The sequence below is a fragment of the Desmodus rotundus genome, chromosome 3, assembly GCF_022682495.2.
Source record: "Desmodus rotundus isolate HL8 chromosome 3, HLdesRot8A.1, whole genome shotgun sequence".
NCBI classification, from domain to species: domain Eukaryota; kingdom Metazoa; phylum Chordata; class Mammalia; order Chiroptera; family Phyllostomidae; genus Desmodus; species Desmodus rotundus.
In genome coordinates this window covers 166,407,110-166,422,857 of record NC_071389.1, presented here as the reverse complement: position 1 = coordinate 166,422,857, position 15,748 = coordinate 166,407,110, and the positions used below count along the sequence as shown (strand labels likewise).

The 15,748-nt window shown below is 39.8% G+C and overlaps 1 protein-coding gene across 8 annotated transcripts in view; it reads left to right on the top strand.

Moving 5' to 3' along the window:
• PPFIBP1 (PPFIA binding protein 1) overlaps window positions 1-15,748 on the top strand; it is a 153,423-nt gene that overhangs the window by 119,283 nt on the left and 18,392 nt on the right. For 4 of the 8 annotated variants that reach the window (XM_053921697.1, XM_053921694.1, XM_053921695.1 and 1 more), the window contains 7 exons: window positions 552-666; window positions 2,375-2,407; window positions 3,909-3,970; window positions 7,563-7,647; window positions 10,156-10,310; window positions 14,107-14,222; window positions 14,808-14,864. In XM_053921697.1, the coding sequence (XP_053777672.1) occupies window positions 552-666; window positions 2,375-2,407; window positions 3,909-3,970; window positions 7,563-7,647; window positions 10,156-10,310; window positions 14,107-14,222; window positions 14,808-14,864 (623 nt within the window). The remainder of the gene's footprint in view (window positions 1-551; window positions 667-2,374; window positions 2,408-3,908; window positions 3,971-7,562; window positions 7,648-10,155; window positions 10,311-14,106; window positions 14,223-14,807; window positions 14,865-15,748) is intronic. The other 4 variants (XM_053921700.1, XM_053921698.1, XM_053921699.1 and 1 more) reach the window with 1 other exon arrangement.

Sequence of the window (15,748 nt, the reverse complement as noted above, 5' to 3'; positions counted from 1 at the left end):
CGTTAGTAAGGAGGTAGAACATTAGATGCAGGATCTGTAATAGTTCTGTAGTTTAAAAAAAAATCAGAAGATTTGGCTAAAGTTGTGCATCACCTGCTACCTTACCCATTAATTAAGCTCTACCATATCCAGGCAACCTTAAAATGCTGAATAAATGTCAAGCAAGTCTTATATATTTTCCAATTTGCATTTTATTTTGTTTTTATGACACTAAATATCTAATTTGATTATCTTTTTTGATTAACTTGGTCAGAGTTTTAATTTAATATAACATTAACCTGATGGTTGCCTTAGTCCTACTTACACTTTAAAAGATTTCTTTATAATTTGGTCACAAACTTGGAAGAATTACACCATAAGTATTATAAATTGGATTTTAATAATTGTCTTGCTTTTTGTTTATCATTGCCACTGTTCTTTTCTGAAGTTTGCATCTAAATTCTCATAGTTTTTTGTTTTATTCACAAAAACTAATTATTGATTTAAGAGCATACTGTCTGATATTCTCTTATCCATAATCAACTCTTCTTAAATGAATTTGTCATTTGTAGGATGAACTGGCATCTTTAAAAGAACAACTGGAAGAGAAAGAATCAGAAGTGAAAAGGCTACAAGAAAAATTGTTTTGCAAGATGAAAGGAGAAGGGATGGAAATTTTTGATCGAGGTAGGAATTATAGAGTTAACACTGGTTATCTTATTTTGTTAAAATCCTCCACGATCTACAAAAGAAACTGATGTTAGTGGATGTGCAATATTAGCATCAAAGAAAAGAGTAGCAGAAGCTATCTAGGCCCAGGACCACAGGGCATCCTCTGAGACTCTTCCCTGTGCTTGGGGATCTGTAAACTTCTTCATCCGCCGCTGGAGAAGGGCAACTCTGTACTCGGTTGGGTGTTATTTTAGATTGCTAATTGTAAATTATCACCGTGAGAGAGTTCTTGTCGAAATTGTAACATAAACGAGTGTCAAAAAAAATTTAAAGGAACCATTACTATGTACCAAGATTAGTTTTCTCTAAGCAGAACTTGAGACAACTTAAAGAGACTTAGACCCTTGTCTGCCCTATTGAGAGAAGGGAAGAAAGGCTCTGTATCTTTGGAAAAATTAATGAAAATTTCTTATCATGCAGTGATCCCTTCACCTTCTAGAATGCAAAACAAGGCTAATTCTGTTTTTGGAAAAGTGCATGAATTTAACCAAAAATTGTTTTCATAATTAAGGAGGTTTGTCCTAGGTTTATGTGGACTATAATTTTTAATAATGTAGCTTATATTGATAGAAAATAACATGAATGAAATGTGTTTTTCTGAATTATATTTAGAAATACAAATGTAATATCTGAGAACACTAGGTCAAATTTAACCTTTCTTTGTTATTACAAATGAGGACTGTGGCAAAAGCAACTTCCGATTCATTTCGAACAGGACAAATTGCACTTACTGTAGCTTTGGTACATTTTTATCTGTCATGTGAACATTGGTGTCGTTGTTGACTATTCACTGAGCGGCTTGAATTAGATTACCTCCAGCCTTCCTGACTCTGGAATACCCTGGCTTGATATACCTGTAGATATCACAATTCTCTATCCATCAGCCAACTTCAATCATCAAACATGGAGAAAAAGGGCTTTTCTTCCCCTTCCATAATTTAGCTTATGTAGAATTATGTTCTTAAAGGACATTCACAAATAGGTCATGCTTTTAGGATTTGAAGGAAAAAATGGAATCATAGGACTTGTAAACTAGAGGGTATGGTAGAGTAGTGCCCCCCGAAGTCTGATCCCAGGACCGGTTCCAGTCTGTGAATGGCCTGTTACCAGTGCACAGTCAAATAAACACAGGGACTGAGAGCCAGTATTTACGAACTTCACAGCAGTCTGATGTTGACATGATATCTAACTGTGTGATCATTGGACTCATCTCTTTGAGCAGAAGCTATGCCATTTTGGTGTTATTGGACTTGAGTGGTGAATTGAAGGTGACAGAAGCAATGTGTCACGTCCAGGAGGACCAAATGTTGAATAAAATGGGAATAAAACCAACCGATCCAACATTAACTGTCTGTTCATCACATGCTGTGTGAGGAGCACTTGTACCCCACAGGCCTACTTTTAATGTGAGGAAATCAAGGGTCAGAAAGATGAAATAGCAGAGGTAGTAAGTCAGATTCTGGTCTTCTGGTTTAATTACAGTAGATGCTCTTTTTAACCCCACACAGAGCGTGTTATGTAGTGTAACACCAGTCCTGAAGTCACAGGATAGATTAGAGTCTCTTTATTTTGGGTGAAAGGAGACATAGTAATATTGCTTTTAAAATATCACTTATTGTTGTAATGTATGCTAACTTCCAATTCAATGGGTTTTCCTGCACAGATGAAAATTTTAAAAAGAAGCTCAAAGACAAAAGTAAGGTTTTTGGTGTATTTCCATCAGCCTTTACTTTCACCAAAAGTAATACTTAGACTGTTCTTTGCATGTGTTTTTAAAACATTTCTCTCACCACAAATGTAAAGTTGCTTCATCGATAAGCTCTCCATTTCTCCAGAGGGTACAAAATAGAGGGAGAACAAACAAAAACTGGGAGTAAAAGATCCTTTTGCAGGTTTTATCTGATTCGGCCTTTTCACTCCATGGTGTGTAGCAGGGCGCCCAGGATGGTGGAGGTGAGAAGGCATTTTCTCTGATGCCCAGGAGATGCAGGGTCAGAGAGGAAATAATGTTTACACTTTTATGAAAACCTGCTGTTTTTGAGGTTTACCATAGTGGAAAGATCATTTTGAACTTTGCTTTTGCTTTTCTATGTTTTGTAGCCCACTTTTTCACTGAGATCTACTTTAAGAGGTTTTTTTTTTTTTTTTTTTTTAAACACATCCTCTTGGTGTTACAAAAGAGATTGTAATTATTTAATTGCATTGAATAATCCAGGCTGTTTCATGGAGCCTGGGTTATTGAAGGCAGCATAAAGATAAACCCTTAAAGGGCTCTTTCCTGCAGACATTGAATTCTTAAGTCAAGAGAATTTGCCTAAAAAATTGTTTTAAAAAAGAAAAGAAAAGAAAGGCAGTTCCTATGGAATATACCTTAATTGGAAATGGTTGTATCAGTCCTGAATGATGGAGGCATCACCATTTAAAAAATTATCTTCCATAGTTTTTTTCCCAAAAGGAGGCAATTTTTAGCTGAATTTTTCTGTTTTCAAATTTTTTAATTTGTGATTTCATTCGAGGCTGACTTTTTATCTTTAGAATATTTGCTTTTTATTATTAAAGTAACATGCTTTTGTATATGAGTATCAAATTTTAAGGAAAATCACATTCGTCTTCCTTTGGCCTTTATGTTATAAGATAGCGTTTGGAAATGAGGTTTATGGGTGAAGCAACGTACTTAATACCCTCCCGTATGGAACCCACAACCAGCTCCTTGGCATGACCGCTCCCGTAAATATCACCTTCCATCAGGCTCTCACCGTTGGCGTCTCCATCTTGGTTGTGACTGATTATCATTTTGTCCGCTTTTGTCATTACATGCACTTTGCCCATTGCTTTTACCATTGCTGCTTTATCGGTTTCTTTTTTGAGAACTCTGTGTTTTTATTGCAATGGCACTGAAGTTTCATCGTAATTGTTCTTATGAAGGTTTTGTTGTTGCTTTGAGGGAGGGCAATTAGTGCCCACTGAAAACCTTCATTGTCCTTCTGGAATGATGACTATTCCGGTCAGATAGAAGCTGTTCATTTTTCACATTTTCCGTACAAGAGAGTATGGATGGTACATTTTAAAAACAAACGAACAAAACCAATCAGTAATATCTTTACCTTAAAACATTTCAGTCTGAAGAGTCAGTAGCTTCTCGTTACTGTCACATGTTATCTAACCTGACTTCTGATTTGATGTCGTGATATTTTCAGATATTGAAGTACAAAAAATGAAAAAGGCTGTGGAATCTTTGATGGCAGCAAATGAAGAAAAGGTATCTAGATGAAATTTCAACATTTATGTGTACGTGTTATAGTGCCATTTGGGTCATTCCATGCGTTTTCTTGAGATACCCACTGCAGTTTGAAAGAACACACCTTATTCACTGGTTACATTGAGGGGCGAGTGTTCTCCCTTCCGGCCCAGTGTGCCCGTCAGCGGTCACAGGCGGTGGTGTGGCTGCGCGCAGGAATGGAGACCCTCAGTGCTGTCTCCACTGATGAGTCTCTCCCCTCCCCCGTGAATGCAGAAAATGTTTGAGCTATCAAATCAGCTCTTGATATCCAGGTGACAAATGGGAGGAAAGGTACAGTGCACAGTACATCCTCTCGGAGGTCACTGGGAACTCAGGGCTGCTGCGTGCGCCCTGGCGGAGGCAGCCCATGGCAGCTGTCAGCTTCGCGGCCTGCGATCTTCTTCTCCATAGATGGTATTGGGTTGGCCAAAAAGTCCGTTTAGTTTTTTCTGTAAAATGAAAGACACAGTCGCCATTTTCACGAGTAACCTTATTGATTTGGGTATTTTGAGTATGTCGGCTATCTCCCACATAGTATAACATTGATTGTTCTCAATTAATGTCTCAATTTGATCTCTACCAACTTCATCTGGTCTGACTGACTGTGGAGCATCGCCCAGTGAGAAATCTCCAGCATGAAACTTCACAGACCACTTTAGACACAACTGATCAGTCACAGCACCTTCTCCATCCACTGCACAAGTCTTTTTTGGCATTTCAGCTGCATTTTTATCTTTCTTGAAATAAAGCATAATATGCCAAAAATATTGCTTACTTTCTTCCATCTTCAATATTAAAATGGTACCCAAAATTTCACCAGTTTTGATAAATTTTCTTCAAATGCACACTGCTATGACAGCGGTCACAATACAGCCTAACAAAATTGTTTCAAATGAAGTTAAAGACAACTAAGCACTACTAGAGCGATCTTAGGGGAAAAAACAAACGAACTTTTTGGCCAACCCCGTATTTCCTCTGTACGCCTGACCTCTTTCACAGCTGGAATTGTTTGTCTCTGCTGTCCTGAGTGGTGAGATCCCAGAAAGAGAGGCCTAGGTGCTGTGAAGTGAGTGTGGCCCCAGGCTTTGCTTTAGCTCCGATGGCCCAGTGCCGCGTCTCCAGGAGTCTGCTTCCCTGCTGGTTTCTCCTCCCTCCATCCTGCTGACAGCAGGACCCGCCTGAGGAAATGTCTTTCTTCATGGCTTTCCCAACCAGCAGTCCTGCAGACAGCAGCCCTTGGGTCCAGCTCCCGTCATCAGAACTGCTGTCCCCTCGTGTCCCTACATGAATAGAACAAGGAGGCATTTTTCCCAAGAAAAGAGTAATTTCAAGGATGTAAAAATCAAGCAATGCCAAAGAAGTTTGTCTTGATCTTTTTCTCCCATCATAAGTTCCTTTTTCTAATTCTTGCCTACTCTGTTTTACTTGTTGATTTATTTTTGCCTTTCACTCTCTTTATTTGTTCTTTTTTGGAAAGAAACTCATTGTCTCACCCACCCGACTATATATATGTATTTCTTGTCTTTCCTAATATTGAATGAAAATAAAGGTCATTAGCAAGCTACCCACATAGCTTTTATTCGAAAAAAAATCACTGACATTCATTTTGTTTTAATTTCTCTCCCTCAAAAAGCAACAATAACAAACAAAACTCCCGATGTCGAATGAGGGCTCCCTACATGCTCGAGCAGCGATAGGTGCCCCAAGAGTGACACAACATTTTGGTGGTTTCAGAAAGCTCAAATGGGGCACATTCAAGCAAATTCTGAGGAATAGCAAGAGTTGTTCATCAGGAAAATGAAGGCTTCTAGGCAAAGGATCCATGAGTGAAAATGTGTTTCAAAACCAAAGCTTGAAACAGCCCAGTGCATACTGGGAAAGTTCGGGAACATGACATAGAGGTGGAGGGGGGTATGAGGTAACCAAAGAGCTGCAGTGAATGGTAGGCAACCTTGTACGCTAGGCCAATGATCTGGGGCCTTAGGTTGAAGGCCTTGGACAGTGACATGATTAAATAGCTATTTTGGAAAGTGACCTCTGGTGGCAGGATGGAGGCTAGAGTACGGGAGGGAGGAGGGAGTGGAAAGAACGATGAAGAAGCTGTTAAAATAATGTAGGTGAGAAATGAAGAGGGTTGAAACAAGGCAATGGTAATGAAGTGTTGAGGAGGAAAGATATTTTAGAGAAATTGACCGCTGAACAAGATTTTAAAATCTTTGGACTTGAGAGTAAGTTTCTGGTTGGGTCAATGGGGAAAGGACACATGTCCTGCAAGAGTTGAGGGCATCCAAGCAGAGGCCAAATAAGGCCTCTTGGCAAATAAGGAGCTTCATTTTAGATACATTCAGTTTGATGTGTTCATGGGGCATTTGAAAGGAGATTTCTCATAGAAATTTGCAAATAAATCTCAATAATAGGATTGATATAGAATTGTAGATTGGTGGGAAATGAATCTCATCAATTTTAGGAAAAATATACGGTTAGTTGTAGATTGGTGGGGACTAAGCTATAGCTGATGTATCAGCTTTTACTCCACGACAAATCTCATTTATTATTTCTCATGCTTCTGTGGGTTGGCTAAGTGTTTCTTCTGGGATGGGCTGGCTTAGCTGATCTCTACAGTTAGCCAGTAACTGGGGTGGGGCTGGATGCTGTAGGGTGGTGTGACTCACATGTCTGGTGATTGACAGACTGGTCTAGGTTGGCCCCAGCTGAGATTCTCTTCTCTAATTGGTCTCTCATCTTCCAGTAAACTAGCCTATTCTTCTTTACATAGTGGCTCTAGAGCAGCAAGAGAGGGCAAGCCCCAATGTGCAAATACTTTTCAAGCCCTTGCTTAAGCCACATTTGTTGATATCCTATTGGCCCAAGTGCGTCAGATGGTCAAGCCCAAAATCAGTGGGAGAGAAGCTAGGGAGCTCGCTTCTATAACCCGCTGCAGTGAGGGTGTGGGAAACAAGGAGAGGGTAATGGACAAAACCTGAAAGCTCTGTATTTTATTGTCTGGGACTGGTAGATAGGTGAGGGTTACAGAGGCAGACAGTCTATCTGGTCAAGGGATTAAGAAAAAAGAGTGGAAAGAAAAGTAGAAGAGGAAGAAAAGAGTGGAGTCAATCAAGTACCAAATGAGGTCAAATTAGAAAAACGATAAACTGTGTTCATTGTTGTCAGTAGACAGGTCTCTGATGACTATTGAAGTGAGTGTTTTCAGGCGGGAAAAACCAGGTGGTGATTAAGGACAGCTGATAAAGACAGCAGGTACATGACTTGACGTACAAGTTAGAAGAGTGATTGAAGTTGACTTTTTTCTTATTTTTTTATATCTTATTACCTTGTTTTGTTTTTGTTTTTTAAAGATGGCAGCTGAAGGATAGGATCTCTAAATTTAGAGGTACTTTTTCTATATCTCTGATGTATGTAGGAAAAATATTCTAGATATTACCTGTTTTACTAAAGTTTAGAAGTATTCTTTGAATAATGTAAATAATTCACGTCTACTTATCTTTGTGTTGCAATTATTTTACTGTTTTAAAATCATAGTGTTAATGATGAATATTTATTTTATCAATAGGATCGGAAAATAGAAGATCTTCGACAGTGCCTGAACAGGTACAAGAAAATGCAAGATGCGGTGTTACTGGCCCAGGGTAAAAAAGGTAGTGTAGCTCTACCTGTTTTTCTACCCAACTTGATTTTAAGTGGTTGTGATCTTTTATATTTGGCCTCGATTTCTTTTATGGAGCATATCCATCATCCCAAATTAGCTAGCTCGTTCCTGCACTCAGCGATATTGTTAGGCATAGCTGTTCTCTGCCTGAAAGCGTGCAGGCTAAACAGCGTACTGTAGCGGGTTGGTTGGTCAGGGAGTGTCATGGGCCCATTAGACGGCATTCCAGAGAGAGAGTACCGCAGCACATGCTACACCTTTCTTTGTGGGCAGGCGGGGATGCAGAGAAGTTGGTGTGTTTGAGAAGTAAAAGACCAGTGTCACTGGAAGGTAGTGATGGGGTGGGGGGGAGATGGGATCACAGAGGTGAGTACCAACTAGGTGAGGAGTTTCCCTCTTCCTTGCCTGAGGGGTCCACTGAGGACGCTTAACAAGTCAGCCACATGGCCTTGTAACCCACAGACCGCAGTGGGAGAGAGCCGTGTTGGAAGGAAGGAAAACTGTTTGAGAGACCCTTGGCAGTATTCCACGGGGAAAGATCTGCTGGTACTGATTGGAAGTACATTTTGGTGTTAGAATCAATATGATGATGTGTTGAATTAGAGGAGGAGAGGGAAGAAGAGGAAGGAATCAAGAAAGATCTCTGACTAAAGCAACCAGCTGGATGATAGCTCCATTTACCAAGACAGCAAAGCCTAGGGGAGGAACACTGGAGTGGTCAAGCGGGATTGTGTTCATCTTTGAATATGTTTAGTTTAAAACAAAACAAAACAAAACAAAACAAAACCCTGTAAGACATCTAGGTAAAGATAGTTATGTAATTTGTTGTATTTATTATTATTTTATCTGTAGACCGGCCAGTCAGTTGTTCTCAAATGTAGAAAAGCTTTGGCAGTCATTCAAAACAAACAACAATGTTAAGAACTGTAAAAGTTCTCTTGTGTATTAGCGATGCATAGATGGGGTTATTTGCTCTCAAAATAAGTGCTGCAAATTAATAAGTCTTGTGGCAGGTATTCATGAAACACTTAAATTTTGAACTTTTCATTTTAATGAGTTTACAAAGTAACTCTTGTTTTGGACCAGAATTTTTGAAAGAAAAAAGAAAAGGGATTTTTTTTTGTTCACAGGTCTTGGCACATATTGAGACTTTACAAATATCTGAATGAGCAAGTACGCTTCTAATTACCAGTATTGACTTAGGGCAGTTCTCATCGCTCTGCATCTCTCTGTCCTCAAAAGAGCCTCTCCTTTGAGGACTATTGCAAACTTTCAAGTAGTTAGTTTTTACATAGGTGTAGCATGTAAAACATTGTTTAATTTTATAGACTCTCAACACTGTAATTTTTGTGTTTAAAAACAAGGAAGAACAGATTAACTCCTATAATTAGGCCGTATTATAAAATACTTACAAAGTAGAGGAAAGGGGTAAAAATCAGTTTTAATTACACTGGCATGATAGCTGTGGGCATTTTCATGTATTTTCTTCTAATCTTTTTTCTAAGCATATAAATGTGTAACTAAAGGAGGTATTTTAAACCATGTACAACAGGACAGCTTTCCATAAACCATTCAAAATGATGTCCTATTCTGATAAAGAGTCACCTAACGTGATTTCTCACTAGGATTTCATTCCTAGTGAGAAATTCCTAATTTATATTTACTTAGTTAATTCTCATACAGTCCTAATACAACCTAAATTGTAATAAAATTAGAATGGAAGTCTAATTAAATCTAATTCAAGAAGCCATGTCTAGTTCAATATCTTTAAACAAGGGTATCATTTATCATTTTGTGTTCAGAGGTCAGAGTTTTAAACGTCTTTCTTTGTGTTTTTAAAAAGGAGTACCTGTCGTTCCACACAGGTAATCCTTTTCTTTTCTGGAGATGTGAAAAATTCTCCAACTTGCTGCTTTGATGGATATGTGGTTGCTTTTCCTCCTTAGGCTGTTCTTTCTGCTTTAAAATGAAATGAAAGAAAAGGATCCTCTGGAGGGATCAAAAGGTCATTATCTCTTTTTCTCTTTCCTATCTTTTTTTTCCCATTCCAGGAGCACAGTAAAGATAAAACTGAGTTGTTTAAATGGTGACTCTGGTGCTGTTCAGAATCAGTTTGTTGAACCACTGGTATTCTTCAGCCTGGTTATTTCTAAACTGAAATTTGTAAAGCCCCAAATTTTGAAACAAAATTACAGGAGGGTTGTTAAACTGAATTAACTTTTAGTTTCAATTTTGAGAGCCGGTGATTGCACCTGTTAACGAGCACCAGGATCCACTGATACCACTGCTGGGCACTCAGGTGGCCCCTGGGCCTCTCAGGTGCTCGCCGTTCAGGATGTTTCCTGGGTGCCGTGCTGTTGTTTTTCAAGGGATGCCAGAGGTTGACTCTTTGATTTTTGAGGATCAAAAAATTTTTTTACATTTAATACATTTGGGATTCTTCTTCCAAAAGTGAAATATAAATGAAAATTGGCTGGCGTTCTTTGTCTTTTCCTAGGCCAGGAGAGTGACTGTGAGGATCCGCTCAGTTCCAGTTCCATCTCCACTTTGCCGGATGCGCAGGGTTTCGGTGAACTGGAGAAAAGTCTGTCATCTACGCCAGTCACAGGCTCTCCCAGTCGTGACCTGTTCAACACCAGTGTTCCGGAAGAGGTATTGACAGACTCTCAGTATTGTCTTCAGCTTGCGGAGACTGTGCTGTTGAGAGTAAAGTGCTGTAGTTGACAGCAGGAAAGACATAGGCTTTGTTCTCAGTCCGATTGTTGGCTTGGGGGTCCTGGCAGCTTTTGTGTCCTGCAGGTTGTCATGGGGAATGGGTAGGTTTTCACCTTCTTTTTAACAAATGCCCTGGGCAATGTCAAAATTGCTTATATAATTCGGGAAAAACATAAGAATTCCTTGGAGATAGGTGTCATCTTAAATAGCTTGTCATCCACATCAGGTCAAGACGTAGGTGAAGCTCCTCAGGTGAATCTTCTTGGGCTCAGTTTCTTGGGTACCATTCCATTCACTTTTATGAACTGGGAACTTAAGGGACAACCTCTCTGTCCCCCACACACCTGTCCCCCACGCACCTGACATACAGGAGTGGGATAGGTGTAGCATAACTGCCATAGGCTCTCTCATTTAAAAAAAGGGAGCGCAGAAGGCACACAGGTGTCACTAGTTCATAGCCCTTCCAAAGTCCAGCCAGGTGCAAGGTGCCAGTTCCTTTGTTGGGGCTCAGTCTTCCGGGCTCTTGGTTCCTCCCTCAGAGTCAGCCTTCCTCTTCCACAGGAAGGAGGCTGTATTTGCAGATAGTGGTTTTCTGTAAAAGTGTCCTTAGACATCCAAAGCCCTCTGTAATTTTCTCCTGTCTCTGCCCCTTTTAGTCAAATTTGGTACAATGTTTTAAACATTTAGAATTTCCTATGAATCAATTTGTTATTCCCTCCATTAGATAAAAGCATATCCACAAATACCCTCCCAATAAGCCTTCTCTACCGCAGGTTCCCTGTAAGGCTACGGGGGACATCCCTTTATTTTTAGGGTTTTAGGTCTTTTTTAAGGGTTCAGTGAAACAGCACCGCCTTAAATCTTCCCGAGGTCTTCATAAAGCCACACATGTGTCTTCATTTCAAGACTGTTTTCCTGACGGCACCTTGAATCCATTTCTTAACTCTCATGTCAGGTGCTGTCCGGAGGAATGGGAAAGGGTTGTGTTTTTGAACAAAACGGTGCTGGTTCCCTTTGGTCATCGCTCCTCTCTACCATTTCACTATCAGTAATCAGAGGAAACCCAGCGGCATCTGGACTTTTTATAGCTATTGCTGATAACCATATAATGAGAAAGTAAAATTCGAATTGAATGAAAGTGAATGCAAGGAGAAAACAGTGAACATATCCCTCTCAAATATAAGAGAGGGCTAAAATATGTCCTTAACAAGGAGGTAGCAGGTGGGGGGATTGGTGGTGAAAGGGTACAGATTTCCAGTTAGGAGATGAACAGTACTGGGGATGTAATGAACAACCAGATGACTGCAGTTAACACTGCTGTGTGGTGTCGTTGAAAGATGCTAAGAGAGTACGTCCTAAAAGTTTTCATCACAAGGAATAAGTTAGTCAAGTCTTTGTGCTATAAACCTGGGACTTATCCAATGCCGCATGTCAATTATATGTCAATTAAATTGGAAAGAAAAGGGAATTAGTTAAGGAATAAGAAATATTTGAGAGGAAAAAAACTCCCCTAGTTGTTAAGTATTTATTTATAATGAAGGGAAAAATTCCATTCAACAGCTATTGAGTGTGCTGCATTCATAGAGAGAGGCTGCTGTTACATGTCGGATATACCCAGGTAATCTCATATCCTTAAAAAAGGCCGTTGCTAGGTGCACTGTAGTTTTAATGACAGATTGTAGTAGTTTAGGACAAGAATGGCTTAATGAGGATTGATGGTGTTCAGCCTCATTTTTAAAGAAAAGCTGGGAGGGAGATTCAAGGTTGGAGTTAAAGCCCTAAAGTTTGAAAGGAAATCAAGAAAATCAGTCTGCTAGTGAAGATTTTTTTTTTCATGATTATGAAACCCAAGGAGATAAGAATTTTGGGAAACCAGAAGGATGGCTAAATTAGTTGCCCAGGGTAAATCATAAAGATCCAAACTGAAAAAGAAATGATAGTGGAATAATAGTAATATGACTTGTTAAAGAACAAAATTTCAACTGCGTAAGTTTTAAAGTTCTTGTTGGCTTTACTCAGCAATTCATGAATCCAGCAGCATCCAATCTAGGAGACAGAAAGGAGATCCAATTAGCTGTACAAAGTGAAAGGCTTTTTGTAGAAGGGAGCAGGAACAGGGAAGTCATATCTGGCATTTGCTGGTTGGTTAAAGCAGGGTACTTTCTTTACATGAAGCAAAGGGAGGTCTTGGAGCCCCATTGGGCAACTTGTAGGAGCAAGCAAGTACTGATTGGTTGACCGAGGCCTTCCTTTTCTGGGAGAGCTGAGTGCAGAAATTTAGTTAAGTTCAGGTTTGCTGATGTGGGGCTTAGCATGAGCCACACCATCTTGGGCCCGGTCTGGCTACTTTAACAGACGCCACATTTTGTAACTTTTTATGGTGTCAAAGGGTGAGCACCACCCAATAACTGAAACAAATATGAAGCTGAATTTATTGCTTATTTAAGTTAAGTGAACTTTGTTGGTCAAGGACATTCTGTCCAAGCTGATCATATGTAGGGTTTTTAGGGTGCTTGGAGCTCAGGGATGGGTGGGCTTTTGGAGGCAGGGTTGAGCTGGCAACAGTGGTATGTGGGTGTGAAGGTGAGACTATTGGTGCCTGGGTGGCATTCAGAAGTGTGTTTGCTGGTTGGAGACCCTCCCGGACTGGCCGGTTGACTTCCAGAAGTGAATCACAGGTTGGTTGACTTGCACAAGTGAGTCAACTCACTGAGATGAGTTTTGTGTGGTTTTTTACTGGAATTTTTTTTAACGTTTCATTTATTTGTTCATGATGTGGCCTACAATGTAACTACTCTATGGTTGTCAGAAATTATTGAAAACCGGAGTATACAAATTCTTTCGCAGGGTCCATCCTTAGGCTATACAAGGCATTTGGGAAAATGTTATATGTTTTTGTTTGTTTGCTTTTGTTGTTGTTGCTGTAACATTGTTACTACTAAGCGAAGCGTTTTAAGTCATATATCCACAAAGTACATTATAAGTTGTTTTAATTACACTTTCCATCAGTTCTGTTAATTGAAGTGAGTCAGCTTGTTCACACATAGAATAGTAGTTAACTGGTTTGACCAACATTCTGTTTTAGACTAGTGGTAGAAACAAAAGTGCAAATAGTGCTTTGTTTACAAAGCATTTTTACCCAACTCTCATCAATCCTTGCAATCCCGTGATGTAGCATTGTCATTCTCATTTTATTTGTATTTACTTTTTTTATCCTCACCTGAGGACGTGTTTATTGATTTTAGAAAGAGGAGAAGGGAAGGAGAGAGTCATCCGTGTGAGAGAGAAACATTGATCGGTTGCCTCTTGTACATGCCCTGACCAGGGACCAAACCCGCAAACTACGCGTGTGCCTTGACCAGGAATCGAACCCAAGAAGACCCTTTGGTGTATGGGATGACGCTCCCACTCACCTGAGCCACACCAGCCAGGGCTTCATTCTCATTTCATAGAGGAGAAAACTGATGCCCATTAAGTGACTTGCCTTGCGCGTGTCAGAGCCAAGATCTCAACCAGGACTTAAAGTTGTTAGGATTTATTGTTGTATTAATAACTTAATGGTACTTACTATGTCTTACAATATTCAATGTCTTATTCAGAACCAAGTTCAAAAATTCCTCCAGAAAGTTTTTCCTGATTCACATTTGTAGATGTTTATATCCTGAATTTTTGTTACTCTTGGCTTGTATTCTGTGTGATAAATTGACTTTTGACTGTTATTGTTACATTACAGTTCCACATCGGCATCTTGCAGGTTTCAACCCCTTCATTATCACCAACATCTAAAGGCTTGGAAACTTCGGAAAAAGCAAAATCGCCTCCTAAGCCAGAGACTTCATTCGAGGAGAAGTATGTCATTTATGTCCTCACATTGCAAATACCGTATAAGTGTTGAGAGTAGATCACGTGAAAACAAGGGTGCTTTACAGTTATTTACAGGCACAGATTTTTACCCAGAGAAGCGAGGATCAGCAAGACACATGCCAGTGAGCCACAGTCAGTTTTGTGTCATTGAAATGAAAGGAGTGGAGCCAGAAGTAATTGGAGGTGAGGCTGAGGCTCTGCGGTGGTCAGGCTAGAGAGGGCCTCTCCCGAACTCGGATTTCACATCCTGGGTGTTGGGTGGCTGACTGAGGGCTGCAGACAGAATAGCGACCCTCGTGTGCCTGAGGCTGTTTGGACTTGGCCATGGAGGAGCCAGGACAGGGACACCAAATTTTTTGCACAGACATACAGGATTTGGGGGGAACAGGTTCCCAAATTAAATGCCTGGTCTTACAATTAGATAAAATGAAATAAAATAGAATATCCAAAAAAGGAAAAAAGAAAGAAACAGCTTGTTTGCACAGTTGTTTTCACAATTCTGTTCACTTAGAAAATATATGGTCTTCTCTTCATGAAATTCATAAATACTATATATTTTTTAAATTTTAGTGATGGAAAAAGAATCCTTGGGGCTGCTGTTGAAACCCAGCTGTGTGATAGTCTTTCGTAAGTTTTAAGTGATTGAAGGTAAAAAACATGATTGGTACTTGGGAGAGAGGAAGCTTCTGTTAGGCTCACAATGACCAATATCAAATGTGAATGACTCTGAGGCCTGAATGAGTGGATGCAGCTGTAATGATTGGGGGGCGGGGGGCGGTGTAAGGTAACAAAGAAATACTTGCTCATTTAGCATTGTCTCGTGTCAGGTTCCTGTAGGTCAGGGGTGTCAAACTCATTTTCATCGGGGGGCCACATAAGCCTCATGGTTGCCTTCAAAGGGCCGAATGTAATTTCAAATCCTTAACAGTTAAGGAGTAGTTACATTGATACAGTCCTAAAATTACATTCGGCCCTTTGAAGGCAACTGCGGGGCTGACGTGGCCCCCGGTGAAAATGAATCTGACACCCTGTTGTAGATCATAGCCTCCATCACTAGTTTTCATCTGAATTCAGTGCTTGTAATTTATCTTTGTGCTGATATAGTTTAACTCTTACAGAAAAGAACCCCAGAGAATGATGTGATGGCTGGAAAGGCTACAGTGGTTTTTTCACTTTCAAATTGATACACTGACCTAATATCTGTTTATCCAAGTTAAAGTCTGGATTAAATTAGGGAGATCTATTTTTCGAGCAGTGCTCAGACATGAGGTCTTTTTTCACCATTATCTTTTACTTTATTTGGTAGTCGACACTTCTAGCAACTTATTTACACATGAATACATGAGAAATGCCTTTTAAAAGTGTGTCTGTATTTTTATACTTTTTCTTAGAGCAAAGGTGTTACTTTTTTCTCTCCCTTTTTAGACTGGTCACACACTCATACCTTCAATGTTGAGTACGACCAGCTCTGCCAAACTGAATGCTAATTATGTGGGAGAGAACGGCTCCGA